Genomic DNA, 17149 nt, shown 5'->3' with positions numbered 1-17149 from the left:
AGTGTTCTTCATTTCCCTGTCTACTTACCCGCCCTTTTCTGCTCTTCAGAAAAGTAGCCTCATGTCTTAGAAAGCAGGTTCTGACATACTCTCTGGGCCTGTGGGAAGGAGTCTTCTCATCACTAACAGAAGGCCCATCATTAAAATGGAGTAGGGAGACATTGGCTTTGTAGAGACGGAGGCTCTCGCCCTGGGGCAAGTGGCCGGGAGATCTGGATTCATCTCCTGTGTCCCCTTCCCAGTGTATGTTCTATCCTAGGGCAAAGTTACCACACAATGTTCTTCTTCTATCCGTATTGGAGGAATGATGTTTGCTTACCTGGTTTTCGCCTCAAATGCTATGAAATATTTAGTTGTAGGCAGTGCTAATGTAACTGTCTAGGAGAGGGGTTTCTGCTTTCTCTAATCCTTAACAGTAGATATTCAATGGATTTTTCCTTTTCCTCTTTCATATGTATATGTGTCCTCATGGTTTTATGTATATGAAAAAAATGAATATTGGATATATCCAATTGTTAATTGAAAACTGGTCTTTGTGGAAAAGGAGAAAACATGTTTTAGGTTAATAAAGCAACTACCATATTTGTCCATTTATCATTCCAGGTCATGTGTTAAGCACTTACCATCAATTAACCTTTAATCCTCTTGGTATTACTAAGGGGTAGGTGCTACTATTCTCCCCATTTTATGGATAAGAAAATAAAAAGGGAAGTAATAGGCCAGTAGGTGGCAGACCTGGAATTCATTCAAATCGATTGAATTCAACGTTTAAACCCTTAATCCCTCTTATATGTATTATCCCATATTTTTGATTATGCTTGCTTATTCTCATATCCTTGTAATCCTTATGTAGCCTTGCATATTCCTTATTAGTTCTTATCATGTTTCAGATATTAGTTTTGGGGAAACCACTTCAGTGAGTTCCTAAAAATTTTTTTTTCTTTTTCTTATTTCCAGCAATATAGATCTCTTCACTATGTTAGTTTGGGGTCTTGAATTTTTCTTGTGTTAGACCCAGAGCCTGAAAGGCCAGGAAGAGGCAAAAGATGTCCTTTTCATAGAGTTTTGGCTAGTATGGACCAGACATAAAGGCTCTTGCCTAAATAGTCCTGAACGGACTGTTTCTGGGAACAATATTAGTGTTTGGAAATTTCATTCACCCAGCAAGTATTATTGTTCACCAGGAATATCCTAGGCAATGAGCCGAACAAGACCTAGGTCCTGCTGTCAAGCAACTCATGTGTTAAAGGTCAATAGGGAGAGATTTTGTCTTGACTTTTATCATTTATAAAGAGGAGAGCACAGTGTGGGGTTCCAGAGCACAAGCTTTAGGTGGGCACAAGCTTTGAATCCCCAGTGTAGAACTTACTGAAACGTGATCTTGGCCAAGTGATCCCAAGCCACTGTTTCCTTAACTGTAAGCGGGATAATAGTACTTTCTTCATAGGGTCGGAGTGAAGAGTAAGGAGAGAGAAACTTTGCAAAGTGCTTTGTATACTGCCTTGTGCAGAGCAAGCGTGTGCTGTGATTGTTATAGCCATTGTTTTTATCTTTCCTTTCCTTTTTTTGACCTTGGGTTGTACAGTTTATGGTTAATTAATTTTCATATTTTCAACATATTTAATGGAAAGGATAGAACTGTGCTCTATTTTTTTAGTTGCCAGGTCTTCAAGACAATAGACAATCTTAATTTCATGGGGAGGGACAGCTTATGTATTTTTCTTATTAAAACATTTGTGGTGTTTTTGCCTCAATTATAATTAGTGAACAATTGATAGGATAATGATAATGGGTTGTCAATAGACAGCATAATAGTATTGTTAAGCACTATTTTAAGCACTTTGTGTCCTGACTCATTTAGTTCCAATAGCAGTTTTTGGAGGCAAATTTGTTGTGTGTCTACCTAGATCTTTTGAATGATTTATGCTCCAGTGGTCTTAATTAAATACAGAAATTTTCAAGAAAAATTTTAATTTCCAGGAATGAATTTTAGGAATAAAAGAGTAAGTGGTGCATCATTTACAACTTTGTTAGATTTCAGGAGTTAATGTCCCAAGCCTGCAATTAATGGACACTAATTACTACTTTTGACATTATTTTGAACGAATATATATTGAGCAGTTACTACCTGTGTGATTCAATTTGAGACCCTGTAGAGGCTATGGAAATGAATGAAGCGTGTTTACCCAACAGGGCGGATGTAAATGTGGGTGTCCTCTAACCTGAAGTCTGGTACTCTCAGGTTGGGAGTTACCCATAACAAAGGGGTGTGTTAAATTATCCACCTCTCTCCCATTCAACCCCACCTCCAGTTCCCTGCACTTCCCCTTGCCCCATGCTGTCACCAGTTGTTTTACTCACCCAGTTACGGACCACAGAGCAACTGCAAGAATCTTAGGGTTTCTGAACCACATTTTGGAGATCATTGATTTACTGATGACTTTTGGTTGGTCTCACTGTTCTATATTTTCCAGCTTTTAAGCTGATGTGGTAAGAGGAAGAGGTCAATCAGAAAGGTGGTATTTTTATGTTAGTTGAAAACACTGGATGGAGTTTGTTGGGTTTCAGGGAAATTAGGACTTGGCTATATTTAAGTAAGAATGATGTTTATTATTGCCTCTCAGAAGGTAGGAAAACCTAGTTAGAGATAGTATGATAATTTCCAAAGAATGAACCAGGATAATGATAGATGAATTCCTTAGGATGGTTAAGCTCCTTTATTTATTTATTTATTTTGAAAAAAACTCCCTCACATTATTGCCTATACCCTCCTACTGTCCTTGTGATGGAGAATTTGAGATCCAGAGAGGTTAAGTGACTTGCCTGGGGCAAAAAACAGGTCATTGACAGCTCAAGTCCGTGTCCAACACCTGGTGGATTGTAGTTCTTTTATGACCAGATCATCATACTAATTCCCTAGGAATTCATAGTGTATATTCTAGAGTGTGCCAAGTGGTTTCACATCATTTCACATCGCATTGCCCTGGCAGGTAGCTATTATTAGTAAATCTGTTTTGTAGATGTGATCCTCATGGAGGGTCAGTGATTTGTTCGCATTTGGAGTGAATCATGTAGCATATCTTAGACCCAAATCCACATCCTTTGGCCCTTTTTCTGCATAGTGCTCTGTCCCTGTACTATGGCTGCTCTTGTACACTAGGGGGCAGCAATGCACTTGTAGTTGCTTTCTGAATTCTGGGCGGATACATTCCAAGTAGAAGGCAATGATTTATAGAGTTCGTGTGGATGGTGTTCTAGAATCTATTATTTTAGAAGATACATATAGTATTTGCCTGCAGCTTATTTTCTTTCTTACATGTACTTACTCTATCCACATTGACACTGACACAGAAATGGTTGTTATAAACGTGGAGAAAATGAACCGGAACCAGGCATGACTTTGGTGTCCTAGGTGAATAGTCTGCATAAAATCGTCAAACCAAAGTCCAGGCAATTCCTGAACATTTGAAGGGGAAACTCGAGATATTGACCATATGTATTAATTTAAAAATTTAAGGCTCAGATTTAGATATTTTAGATACTTAGCTAAAATATCTAAATCTGAACCTTAAATTATTAAATATATATGTATGTGTATGTATGTATATGTATATACACATATGTACACACACAAACACACCCCTTTAGGATCCATAGATTTTAGATACAGTAATATTTTCCTGAAGCTTTGGCATTTCCAATAGTCAATCTCAACCAAAGTTCCAATGAACCCTCCTCATGCCAACTTTGTGGTTTAGGATAGTGTTTCTCTGTGGGATGGGAGATTGGGGGTATGTCAGGATCACTTGGGGGCTTTTCAAACCACACGTATAAAAACAGAGTGCATGCCTGCACACTCCTGCAAATGTAATGTGTATGTATACACACACACACAGTTGACCCTTGAACAACACAGGTTTGAGCTGTGTGGGTCCAGTGGGCTTTTTACAGTATAATGCTATATTTTCTCTAGCTTATATTATTGTAAAAATACAGTATATAATACATATAACCTAAAAATGTGTTAATTGACTATATTATTGGTAAGGCTTCTGGTCAGCAGTAGACTATAAGTAATTAAGTTCTTGGGGAGTCAAAAGTTACATATGGATTTCTGACTGCATGGTGGGGGGTCAGTACCTCTAACCTCTGCATTGTTCAAGGGCCCACTGTACTAAATTCTAGCTAGGATTTTGGAGAAAAACAGATGACTATGGTTGAAGAGGACTTTTCTCAGAGATACAAAGTGCCACAGCAAAGTGAAAGTGTAATTTTGTAACATGCCCCAGATCCTTCTCAAAGGACACCGTTGTCCTCTGTTAAAAAATTTGTCCTTGTGAGAAGGCCAGGGTGAGTGACTGGGAGTGGGTGCGTGGGTCAGCTGATGGTGTTTGCCTGTCCTTCCTCTTCAGTGCAGTCGCGGGAACTGCCAGGTATGCGTCGGGCAAAGCTTGTGGTGCTTCATGAACTGTAGTCACGATTCTTACTGCCTTGTTTCATTGATCTAATCCCCTTGTGTTTCCCAGAACATCTCGCTTTGCCTCATTCCCTGAATACTTGGTAGTGCAGATAAAGAAGTTCACTTTTGGTCTTGACTGGGTTCCCAAAAAATTTGGTAGGTATCTTTTGCATGCTTTCGCTTAACACATCAAATTGGCCATTGGAAAAAAATGGCATGTGAAGGGGGCCCGTGTGATTGGCTGTCAGAAATCGTTCGATTTCATTCTTTTACCATTGTCTCCACCTTTCTCTTTCAAGTCAAGAGTATATGATATGCACTGACAATAAAAATCACCCCGTGTTCCCCACCCCTCTAAAAATGCGTTCTGGAATGGCTGGATTCTAAGAGTCAAAATGGGATCCCCACATTATCAAATCAACAATACTTTCCAAACTTTAACATGCATACAAATCACCTGGGATCTTGGCAGAATGCAGGTGCTAATTCAGCAGGTCGGGGGCGGGGGGCAGGGATTCTTTATTTCTTACAAGCTCCCCGGTGATACTGATGCTGCTGGTGCTGCTGGTCCAAAGCCCACACGTGGAGGTGCAGGTAACTGAAGATACATGCTCCTCTTATTAGCTCTTCTTGGCCTCTGAAGCAGGTGGGTGTGGCTAATGGCAGTCACTTACATCACACAGATTTTATTAATAATGAGTACAGCCAGGTGCTTTAAATCGTCAAAAAAGGAATTTGATTTTTGGCTTCCTTTGGCTTTTTTCTTGCGAATTATAAAGGCCCTCGACCCTTGTTAGAGGTTTGAGTTTTCCAGAGGATGTACAAGAACCTTTTCACCACCATCAGGATCCAACGTCAAAGTTGTTTTTAGGCTGTCCTCCGTGCCACGGCAGGACACGTTTCTCAAGCTAGTGTACCTCGGGCTGTTTGCCAGGCTTTTAAACATTTTGTGTTTCTGAGTGCTTGAAAAACAAACTCAGGCCTTACACTGGTTAATTAAGCACTCACCGGGTCTTCTGGAGAGTGTAGGTGAAAAGAATGTGAAATCAGGCTGGTTTCCCCGGGAACCTCAGCCGCTCAGTTGTCAGGGCACTTGTTTGCCACGTGACAGGATGGAGGGTGCTGACTGCTTCTGCAGTAGACCTTTGAGTTCCTGGTGGAATGATTTTGCGGCCAGCATGCTCCGCACTCAGCCTTTCCTCTGTGGACCTAGGAAGGACCTGAGAGAAAACTGCTTTCTCCTAAAGGCTTTCACCTGCTTTGGAAGCAGCATTCTTATTTTTCTCTGTCCTTGGAATTTCCGTAAAGGATAAAAACTCCAGATCAGATTTCATAGACTTGCTGAATTTAAAGGAGCCTCGAAGCCTGCTTTAATGAACCTGAATTTCTCTGTGGAGAACAGTTGTATTGATTTTGTGGGTCAGACAGTATGTTTGTTTTTGCTGCTCCCTGAGATTGAAAAAAAAAATTTTTTTTAACTAAGCTTTTTCTTCGGGTTGTTGTTTTAAAATAAGATTTACGTACCTGGCATCATAACTGGTTTTGGGGGTAGTATTTTCAAGCTCTGTTTGCTAGCCTGGAAGACCTATCCCACACCAACATTTGGACCCATTTTTCATTATTATTGTATCTGAATATAACACTAAATTTCAACAGGCTCTTAGACTGTTAAATTTTGTATTTGAGTAAGTCAGCACAGTAACAACTGACCCGAGAAGTTAGAAAAAAATTCCCCAAGACTAATACACTTAAGATTGGATTTATTTCTTTAAAACTTCATTCTTTATTACCTTGGTGAGAATGATCACAGGGTCCTTCATGATCTGAGAAAAGGTGTAATCTAGGGGTTGCAAACGCCACTGCCTCATATGGCTTGGGGGATAAGGTAAATGACAGAGTACATTGGATATAAGAAACGTGTAGTCTAGCTATCTTAACCTTTCTTGGGTATTTCCACTTTGGATAAAGACGTGGCTTAGAAAGACATTTTCTTACCAGAACAATCAGAATTGCAAATATGATGTCAGGGCCATGGGGGCAATCGGGAGCAGTGGGGTCTGTGCCCTACAATCTTGTAGGGCACATATTGTCTGGAGTGGAAACTGAAGATCAGCCCCAGGGCAGTTGTTACCATATGAGAATATTTGTTTTTCAAAATAAGCTGGAAATATGGATCTTTAAATGAAATCTTCTGATTTTAAAATTGGAATTTGTCACCAACATTTTAGAAACATCAGACATTCTGTTTGCTACAACTGGTCTTTGGGCTCCCAGTTTGCAACCTCTGGCTTGTTCAGTGTGAAATGCTCTGTATCTTCCCCCTGCTTCTCCATTAAATGTAACTAATCTCAGTGAGTCTCCTGGTCTAGGGATTTACTCCAGGGGACTGAAAAGCATCCCTTAGCTCTGCCTAGACACATGCACATAAGAGCTAGAGGTGCTGGTTTTAGGGGGCAATTGTGGGTTTTGGGGGAGTCTGGTGAATGTAATCTCTCTCACTTTGTAGATGTTTCTATTGATATGCCAGACCTACTTGATATCAATCATCTCCGAGCCAGGGGGTTACAGCCAGGAGAAGAGGAACTTCCGGACATCAGCCCCCCTATAGTCATTCCTGATGACTCAAAAGGTACCATTGTCTGCCAGGAGGTTGCTCTCTTACCCCTCTACCCACCCCACCCCCAGTGGAAGAGTCTCTTATCTTTCTCCACTCTGTTGTCCCTTGGCCATCTTCCTGTGTTGTAACCCACTGTAGACGCACAGTAGGGAGGCCTGGCTGCAACTGTAAACCTCAGGTAGACATGGGAAAATGCACAGACCCGTCGCGGGTAATTGAAACGGACCTGCAGAAATCACTGGCAGGGGTGCCTGGGTGGCTTAGTGGTTTGAGCCTCTGCCTTCAGCTCGGGTCGTGATCTCAGGGTCCTGGGATCGAGCCCCACATCGGGCTCTCTGCTCAGCGGGGAGCCTGCTTCCCCCTCTCTCTCTGCCTGCCTCTCTGCCTACTTGTGATCTCTCTCTATCAAGTAAATAAATAAAAATCTTTAAAAAAAAAAAAAAAAAAGAAATCACTGGCAATAGAGGGCAGCAAATCTCCAAAATAGTCTTTAGGTTATGCAGCCTTTGGCTTCCCCTCCCTTCCCCCCTCTCCTTCCCTCAAATAAATTGGCCCGTGGGGAAGAGAAGGAGCGTGTTTTCAGTATGCTCTCAATCTTGAGGAGCTGTGTCATCTTGGGAGTCCTCTGGACAACCCAAAGGGGAAATTCAGTAGTGTGTGCTGGTTTTAAACATCTTGACCCCGTTTCACCTCCCCAGCTTTGTCACTGCTTCATAGCGAGGGAGCGAGATTTTTGTTCAGAATATTTAACTTTTTAAGGAAAAAGGACAAGCAGATAATAATTGTTTCACTTTTGTGGATCCAAGGACAGTGTCAAAAAATCTTGGTTTTATTTTAGCTCAGTTACTGATGAAATCAGTTTCATTGTTTCCATTTGCTTACCTATTTACTTACTGTTCACCTTTTTAATCAGTTAATTAGGTCAGTTAAAAGTGCTAGAGCACACTGGGCCCCTCTTCCAAAGGTTTCTTATCAGTTGAGCACTGAATATTCTTGGTGACCATGTTCAGGTGCAGAAGAAGGGTAAGGTGAATCCAGGAGACTCAAGATAGGATTCGAGATTGGCACCTATGTTCCATTATTCTCGGACGCTAAGTCAGATGTTAAACTGTAGAGTACGGAGAGTAGAGAAGGGACCTGTACGTGGTACACTCTGGGTTATGTGGTAAGAGTGGTCCACTGAAGGGGCCAGAGAGCAGAGATAAGGAGTGTCAGAGGAGTACAGGATGGTTTATTAGCCTTGTTCCTGCTTTCTCTGATGTTCTTAACAGAATCCTTGGTTTGTAATTATATGGAGTCCTTAGAAATACAGGAAGATAAATTATTTAGTTTACTAAGATGATAACCAGAGCATCATGTTTTATCTGGTTGAAATGCTTGAAACCTGTTTATTTTTACTCCCTACTGTAATGATTTCATGTTGTACAGGCTGGGTGGTGTGTGTGGTGGGGTGCTGGCGGGTTGACCACAACATGGGATCCTTAGGGGTGAGGGATTAGGGATTGCCCTGCAGGGACTCTTTTTCTTTCTCTAAAACTCTTTGCTGTGCATTGATCTCATTCTCTGCCTCTCCATTAATTTCCAGATCGCCTGATGAACCAACTGATAGACCGTATGTACCTTTTGAAATTTTTCTTAGTGTCCTACACCAGTGTCATTGGTCTGACATTTATCTGTGGGAATTCAATAAAGGGGCATTGTTCTTGCCCTGTGGTTGTGCACAGCTTTTCCCGGTGGGAGGGATTCTTTGTCTGCAAGTTCAGTTAGCAGCACACGTAAACCAGTGACATGGTGATTAGTGACTCCGTAGCTCAGGAGGAAGATCATCAGCCTGAAAGCCAACCGGCCCTGGGCTGGAAACTTGGCCCTGACGTTTATGACTACAAGCTAGAAAAATTTACTTAACTTCTCTGAGCCTTAGTCTCTGAGCCATAGCCCACTTGTATGAAGGTGGGCTCATGATGCCATTTCTTCCCACTCTGGCCAGGAGTAGGGCTCTTGATGCAGTGATGGCACAGTGGCCAGGCACTTTTTTCCATTCCTGCTGATGGACATGTAGAGATGACTCATGACTGATGGGACATGGTAGCATTAATTAATACTCTCAACGTTAGTAGTGTCATTGGATTGTGTGTTAATTTTATAGATTTTTAGTTCCTTAATCTTATAGGAGTTGATACTCTCCGTTTTCTGAAAAGAATGCAATAAACCATTTCTGATGAGTATTTAGATATAATTAGGAGGAAGGGGGAATGTTTAACACTAAATACTCCAAATTTTTCTGTCTACAAAGACCTTCCAGAGACAAACTATTGTTAGTTTACAAGTTCATGTGTTTTACATTGCAAATGACTGATCATGTGCCTTAGACCTCAACATTTCCTCTCCTTGGTCAATTATGATTTGCTCATTGCTATAAGCTGTCAGGGTTAGCGAGGGTCTTGGGAAAACCATTGCCTTTGTGAATAATTTAATTATAATAATAACAATGGTTGGTATTGCTCTGGAATGGTTACCATGAGTCATACTGTGTTTATTATTTTACAAATCCTTCCGATCCTATATAACTTTACTGTTCATACAAAATCCAGCTTCTCATTTGATTATCACAGTAAGAAGGACAGGGCAGGTAACCTTTGAAGAGTATAAAACTGAGACTCAGGAAACTTCAGAGACCCCAGAGCTGGGAGCAGAATCTGGGCCGGGAGTCAAGTGTGCTTTTCGGGCCATGTGACCTTTTCTGGAATGTGAGAGGTCTGCGGGCTGCTTTTGCTTCTGCAGAGAGCTGTTCTGTAAGGCTTTTGCCCCAGGGGAAGGGATGGGGTTTTATCACTGACTGAGCGGGAGGAGTCTGTCTCTGACCCAGAGCACTCAGCCAGTCTCTAGTGTTTAGGGCTTGGCCATTGATTTCCTCCCAGATCTAAGCCTGCTGTCTTATCAGCAGCCACCTGTACTCTCAACAGGGAGAAAATAGAATTATCTGGGATTGTTTAACATTTGCACCCCACCTTTCTCAGATTTTTAAAGAATAACTTTAATTGTTTTCTTATTATGGGAGTAAAAAGATATTTACAAACTGTGGGTTAACCATTAAGTGTCCTTTATGGTTTCATCACTCATTCATAACCATTGTTAACACTTGGTGTATATCCTTCTGCTGGCCTGTGCTTTACTTACTTTATTTTTCACAAAAACGGAATTATACATTTTCAGTCTGTTATTAGAGACCCCCATAACCACTTATTGAGCTGCACTTCCTAAATTACATTGTAGGGAACATTAGAGTCTCTCAAGATGTTGGAAGGTGTTCTGTAGAAAGAGTTTCCTAGTTTCCTTAAGTGCAGGAGTCTTTATGACAGGATTTTTAAGTCTTCACTGTGCTAACGCACATTGTAAATTTCTAAGGGGAGAGTAGAGAATGTAGATTTTAGGACTTCTTTGGCCATGGAAACCCCTTGTTTTGTGGTTCAATAATGACATCTTTCTTAGGACATCAGGCTGTCATAGAACACAACTCGGGAATCACTGCTGTCCTAAATCATTGCTTTCTTAAAATCTGGTATTGAAAAGATGTTCTCTTGTAAAAGAGAACGTTGATAAGCACATTTCTTTTTTCTTTTTAGAAAGAGAGAGTGCCGGGGGTGGGATGGTGGTGAGAAGGAGGGGGAAGAGGGAGAAGCAGAGAGAGAATCTTTTTTTTTTTAAAGATATTTATTTTTTTAAAAAATATATTTATTTACTTATTTATTTGATAGAGTGAGAGAGCATAAGCAGACAGAATAGCAGAGGGAGAGGGAGAAGCAGGCTCCCCACTGAGCAGGAGCCCGATGTGGGGCTCGATCCCTGCACCCTGGGATCACGACCTGAGCCGAAGGCAGTCGCTTCACCAACTGAGCCACCCATGCACCCTGTAGAGAGAGAATCTTAAGCAGTCTCCATGCCCAACATGGAGCCCAAGGCGCGGCTTGAGCTCACGACCCGGAGATCATGACCTGATCTGAAATCAAGAGTTGGACACTTAATCTACCCAGGCACCCTGATAAACACATTTTCAATATAGTTTTTATAGAACAGATACCTCTAATCCTCATTTCACTGCTACTACTCAGTTCTCCTAGTTGCCATCTTTGGCAGAATTTTCAGTAGATTAGAGACCTCAGGATGTAGAAAACATAAGGGATGTATTTTGTGCTCCTGTTCCCCTCCAGTTGTTGGATAATTTGAGAGCACTGTGTAGGTTTATATACATGTATATGTATACATATAAACATGCACATGTATATACACATACAAAAGTGTCTCCATAAAATGTAACAGGTGTATGTATATATACACATGTACATGTGTATTATAACCACACATATTTCTGTGTATATCTGTGTACACATACATATATGTATATACACACATGCCTATAGGTTTTTATGTATGTTTTATACATTATGTATAGATACATGTGCTTATCTGTGTCCATGTATACACACACATACATACAGACACATACACATACGTCTTTACCAGTATCTATATGTCATTATGAGAAAAAAAAACCCTCTGTGTCTAAGCCCACATTAGGTTTATAAAGCTATCTCTCTCTCTCTTTCTTTTGAGATTTTATTTATTTATTTGGCAAACAGAGATTACAAGTAGAAAAGAGAGGCAGGCAGGGAGAGAGAGGAGGAAGCAGGCTCTCCATGGAGCAGAGAGCCCGACGTGGGGCTCAATCCCAGGACCCTGGGATCATGACCTGAGCCGAAAGCAGAGACTTTAACCCACTGAGCCACCCAGGCCCCCCTAAAGCTATCTCTTTTAATATCTTAAATGTATACCATTACAGAACATATTGTGTCCTTCCATACTTAGCATTTGGGCTCTCCATTTCCCAGAGCTGATTACTTCCTTTGATTGCTGATATACTTAAAGACCTGGCATAACTTCCTACGAGATTTAAAGCTTTTCTTTTCAGTTTTCAGTGATAGGAGAGATGGCTGTAGGAGAAGTCTTGAGAAGGATCTGAGAGACTGCAGTGGTTCTGGGAATACACCCAATCTCCCATATGAAATTAAGGAATTGTTTTGCTTTCTTTTTTTTTTTTTTTAAGGAATTGTTTTTCAGTGTTTGGATTGTCTAGGTGGTTATTGTGGTTCCTATTTAGGTCAAAGGCATTTAAGCTCAAATGGTATAATATTTAGATGAACTCAAACAAAGCAGAGGTAAAACACCATTTATACACCAAACAGAAGAGCATTTTCTTTGGATAGCATGTGCTGGTAGATGAGGAGAAGCTAGGGTGAGGAGAAAGAGAGTTTACGTTTTTACACCAGAGTGTTCTGTTGTGCTCCGTAGCCTCGGACATTGATGAGTCATCAGTGATGCAGCTGGCTGAGATGGGCTTCCCTCTAGAAGCATGTCGGAAGGCTGTGTACTTTACTGGAAATATGGGAGCCGAAGTGGCCTTCAACTGGATCATTGTTCACATGGAAGAGCCAGGTGAGTGGTTGGAAGAGGGGATAGCTTTGGAATCTGATGGGGTTATCAGTGATGCTAAGTCTTGGTCCTTCGGTGTCCTCTGAATGGGTCCCAGAAAATGACACTTAACTCATAATTTAGCTTCTTAGCTCGCTTTCTTTTGTCCCTCATAATTTATACTCTCAGCTCACTTTCTCTGCTGCAATGAGGGGCACTTTGCTTGTGGAGCAAAGTCACAATGTTCGTCTTTACTCTTAAAAAAATATATATTCTGGAGGGCACGTATTACATGGAGCACTGGGTGTGGTGCATAAACAATGAATTTTGGAACACTGAAAAAAATAAAATAAAATAAAATAAAAAAAATAATAAAAATCTTATTGCATCCTCAAAAAAAAAAATTATTAGCTTTCTTGAAATGTAACTCACCCTTTTAAAGCAAGCAATGACCACCAGAAAGATGTAGGATATACCAGCATATGTCAGAGTTGTTGCTAGCTCAGTCCCAGACCACCACAGTAAAGTGAGTATCATGATAAAGTGAATCCAATGAATATTTTGGTTTCCAGTGCATAGAAGAGTGATGTTTATACCATACTGTAGCCTATTAAGTGTACAATAGCAATATGTCTAAAAATGTACATACCTTAATTGAAAAATACTTTGTTTTTGCTGCATCGACTGATTCTTCCTTTCATAAATGGTTGCTGTGTAACACGTGATGTTATTTGATGGAGTTTCTCTTACAGTAGAACTTCTTTGAAAATTGGAGTCAATCCTCTCAAACCCTGCTGCTGTTTTGTCAACCAAGTTTATGTCATATTTTAGGTCTTCTGTTGTCATTTCAACAGTCTTCAGAGCGTCTTCACCAGGAGTGGGATCTATTTCAAGAAACCGCTTGCTTTCTTTACTCATCCATAAGCAGCAAATGCTCATCTGTTAAAATTTTATCATGAGATCGCAGCAACTCAGTCCTGCCTTCAGGCTCCTCTTCTAATTCTAGTTCTCTTGCTCTTTCCACCACGTCTGCAGCGACTTCCTCCACTGAAGTCTTGAATGCCTCTAAGTCACCCACGAAGGGTGGCATTTTCTTCCAAACTGCTGTTAACGTTGATATTTTGAGCTCTTTCCTATGTATCACAAGTGTTCTTAATGGCATCTAGATTGGTGGATTCTTTCCAGAAGGCTTTCAGTTTACTCTGCCGTATCCATCGAAGGAATCTGTGGCAGCTACAGCCTTACAAAATGTATTTCTTGAATAGTAAGACTTGAAAGTTGAAATCACTCCTGGATCCATGGGCTGAAGAATGGATGTTGTGATAGTATTCATGAAAACAACATCAATCTCACTGTTTGTCTGCGTCAGAGATCTTGGGTCACTAGGTGCATTGTCAGTGAGCAGTCTTATTTTGAAAGAAAGTTTTTTTTTTTCCCCTGCGCAGTAGGTCTCAACAGTGGCTTAAAATATTCAGTAAACCGTGTTATAAACAGATGTGCTGCCATCCAGGCTTTGTTCCATTTCTAGAGCAGAGGCAGAATGGATTTAGCATAATTCTTAAGAGTCCTAGGATTTGTGAAATGGTCTATGAGCACTGGCTTCAACTTAATGTCACCAGCTGCATTGTCCCCTAACAAGAGAGTCCAGCAATCCTTTTACACTTTGAAGCCAGGCATTGACTTCTCCTTTCTAGCTATGAAAGCCCTAGATGGCATCTTCTGCCAATAGATGGCTGGTAACTTGCTACTTCACCTTGTTCATTTATGTTATGGAGATGGCTTCTTTCCTTCAACTTTGTGAACCAGCCTCTGCTAGCTTCATTCTTTCCTGCTGCAGCTTCCTTCCCAGCCTTCGTAGACTGAAGACAGGGAGGGCTTTACTCTAGACTAGGTTTTGGTTTCAAGGGGATATTGTGGCTGGTTTGGTCTTCTGTCTAAACCTCTAAAACCTTCTCCATCAGCAATGAAGCTGCTCTGCTCTGTATCATTGGTGTGTTCACCAGAGGAGCACTTCTCATTTCCTTCAAGAATTCTCCCTTTGCCTTTACAATTTGACTCTTTGGTGTAAAGAGGCCTAGCTTTTGGATTATCTCATTTTCAATATCCCCTCCTCTCTAAGATTAGTCACATTAGCATTTGAGTTAAAGTGAAAGATGTGTGATTCTTTCTTTTGCTTGAACATTTAGAAGCCGTTGTACGGTTAGTAACTGGCCTAATTTCAATATTGTGTCTCAGGAATAAGGGGGCCTAAAAAGAGGGAGACTGGAAAATGGATGGTCAGTGGAGCAGTCAATAGATACACAACGTATGGATTAAGTTTGCTGTTTTATATGGGTGCAGTTTGTGGTGCCCCTAAACAATTACAATAGTAACATCGAAGATCACTATCACAGATCGCATCATATACTAATAAAGAAAAAGTTTGAAATACTGTGAGAATTACCAAAATGTGACTCAGGATCATGCAGTTAGTGAACGTTGTTGGAAAAATGGCACCAGTAGGCTGGCTCAACACAGAGTCGCCACTAACCTATTTGTAAAAAGTGCATTATCTGCAAAGTGAAATCAGGTGAAGTGCAATAAATTGAGGTCTGCCCATACTACTAGCTAATAAATGATAAGGACTTGAAATAGAAAAATGTACATGAAGGAATGGGGCTGTTTAGTAAGATTTTGCCTCTGTCTACTTTATTAAGGTTTAGTTTACCATAGACCATATATAATTCACCCATTTGAAGTGTACATTTCTGTGCTTTTTAGTAAGTTATCAGAGTTGTGCAACTATTAGAGTTGCACAAGGGTATTTTGCTGTAGGGACACACAAGCTATTTATCTTTTCATCTGTTGGTAGACATTTGGGCTATTTCCAGTTTTTGACTACTGTGAATACTGTAGCTATAAACATTTGAATACACATTTTTGTGTGAACATGTTTTAATTTCTCTTGAGTGGAGTTGCCATGTCATACAGTAATTCTGTGTTTGCCTTTTTGAGGAACTGCCAAAGTGGTTTTCACTTGGCTATACCGTTTTACATTCTGCCACAAAGGGTGAGCATTCCAGTTTCTCCACATCCTCTCCAACCCTTGTTACTGATGTTTTTATTATAGCCATTTCAGTGGATGGGAACACGGTAGCTCACGGTGGTTTTTATTTGCATTTCCCTGATGACTAATGATGTGTAGAGCATCTTTCCCTGTGTTTGTGGGTAATTTATGTATCTTTGGAGAAATGTCTATTCAAACTGTTTGCCCATTTTCAAGGAGGTTGTCTTTATATTTTTGAGTGGTTCTTTTCATATTTTGAATACAAGCACCTTTCCAGATATATGATGTGCAAATATGTTCTCTCATTCTGTCAGTGTTTTCACTTTCTTGATGGCATTTTTTGAAGCACAAAAACTTTTAATTTTGATAAAGTCAAATTTATCTATTTTTCTTTTGTCACTTGTGCTTTTGGTATCATTTCTGAGAAATGTTGCTAACTCAAGGTCTCTTCCATTGAGCTTACGGAGCTGTTTTGAGTTAATTTTTGAATATCGCCTGAGATGGGCATCCAGCTTCATTCTCTTGCATGTGGACATGCACTTGTTCCAGCACCATCTGTCGAAAAGACTGTCCCGTCCCCATTGGAATGGTCTCGGTACCCTTGTCAAAACTCAATTGACCATAAATCTGTGGGTTTATTTTTGGACTCTCTGAATTCTATTCACTTGATCTATAGATTTATCCTTATGTCAGTACCAACTCTCTTAATTATTATAACTTTTTAGGTATTTTTCCTTCTTAGCTGGTGTTATTTCCTTTTTTTAAATTAAACATTTTAAAAATTTAAATTCAATTAATTAAATTAATTAAAATTAATTTTTAAAATTTAAATTCAATATTATATTATTGGTTTCAGAGGAACAAGTCTTTGATTCACCATTCTTATATAAAACCCAGTGCTCATTACTTAACATGCCCTCCTTAATGTCCGTCACCCAGTTACCCTATCCTTCTACCCACCCTCCCCTCCAGCAACCCTCAATTTGTTTCCTATGATTAAGAGTCTCTTATGGTTTGTCACCTTCTCTGGTTACATCTTATTCTACTTTTCCTTTCTTCCTCTATGATCTTCAGTTTTATTTCTTAAATTCCACATATGAGTGAAATCATATGATAACTGTCTTTCTCTGATTAACTTCTTTCACTTAGCATAACACTCTCTAGTTCCACCCACGTTGCTGCAAAAGTATTGTTTATTTTAAGACTAAAAAAGAAAAAGGTCTGAGTGTGACTCTCTTCCCCAGATTTTGCCGAACCACTGACCATGCCTGGTTATGGAGGAGCAGCTTCTGCTGGAGCCTCTGTTTTTGGTGCTACCGGATTGGATAACCAGCCTCCAGAGGAAATTGTCGCTATCATTACCTCCATGGGATTCCATCGAAATCAGGCTGTTCAGGCGCTGCGAGCCACAGTAAGCACCCGAGGTTGTGTGAATACCCTCCTCTTATTAGAGGCAGTGTGTCTTTCTGTCAGCACCAGTGGAGACTTTCCAGTGTCCTTTGATCATTTTGAATTATGTTTGTCTCACTCTGTATCCCACCATGGCCCACAGAGATTTATT

General features: G+C 40.4%; 1 protein-coding gene across 1 annotated transcript in view; it reads left to right on the top strand.

Moving 5' to 3' along the window:
* The window catches only part of USP13 (ubiquitin specific peptidase 13), a 112349-nt gene that overhangs the window by 73349 nt on the left and 21851 nt on the right, over nucleotides 1-17149 (top strand). The window contains exons 14-18 of the mRNA XM_059391488.1: nucleotides 4527-4615; nucleotides 6966-7088; nucleotides 8662-8688; nucleotides 12423-12566; nucleotides 16833-16999. Coding sequence (XP_059247471.1) covers nucleotides 4527-4615; nucleotides 6966-7088; nucleotides 8662-8688; nucleotides 12423-12566; nucleotides 16833-16999 — 550 coding nt within the window. The remainder of the gene's footprint in view (nucleotides 1-4526; nucleotides 4616-6965; nucleotides 7089-8661; nucleotides 8689-12422; nucleotides 12567-16832; nucleotides 17000-17149) is intronic.

Source organism: Mustela nigripes, chromosome 2, assembly GCF_022355385.1.
Source record: "Mustela nigripes isolate SB6536 chromosome 2, MUSNIG.SB6536, whole genome shotgun sequence".
NCBI classification, from domain to species: domain Eukaryota; kingdom Metazoa; phylum Chordata; class Mammalia; order Carnivora; family Mustelidae; genus Mustela; species Mustela nigripes.
This window is presented reverse-complemented; position numbering and strand designations above follow the sequence as displayed.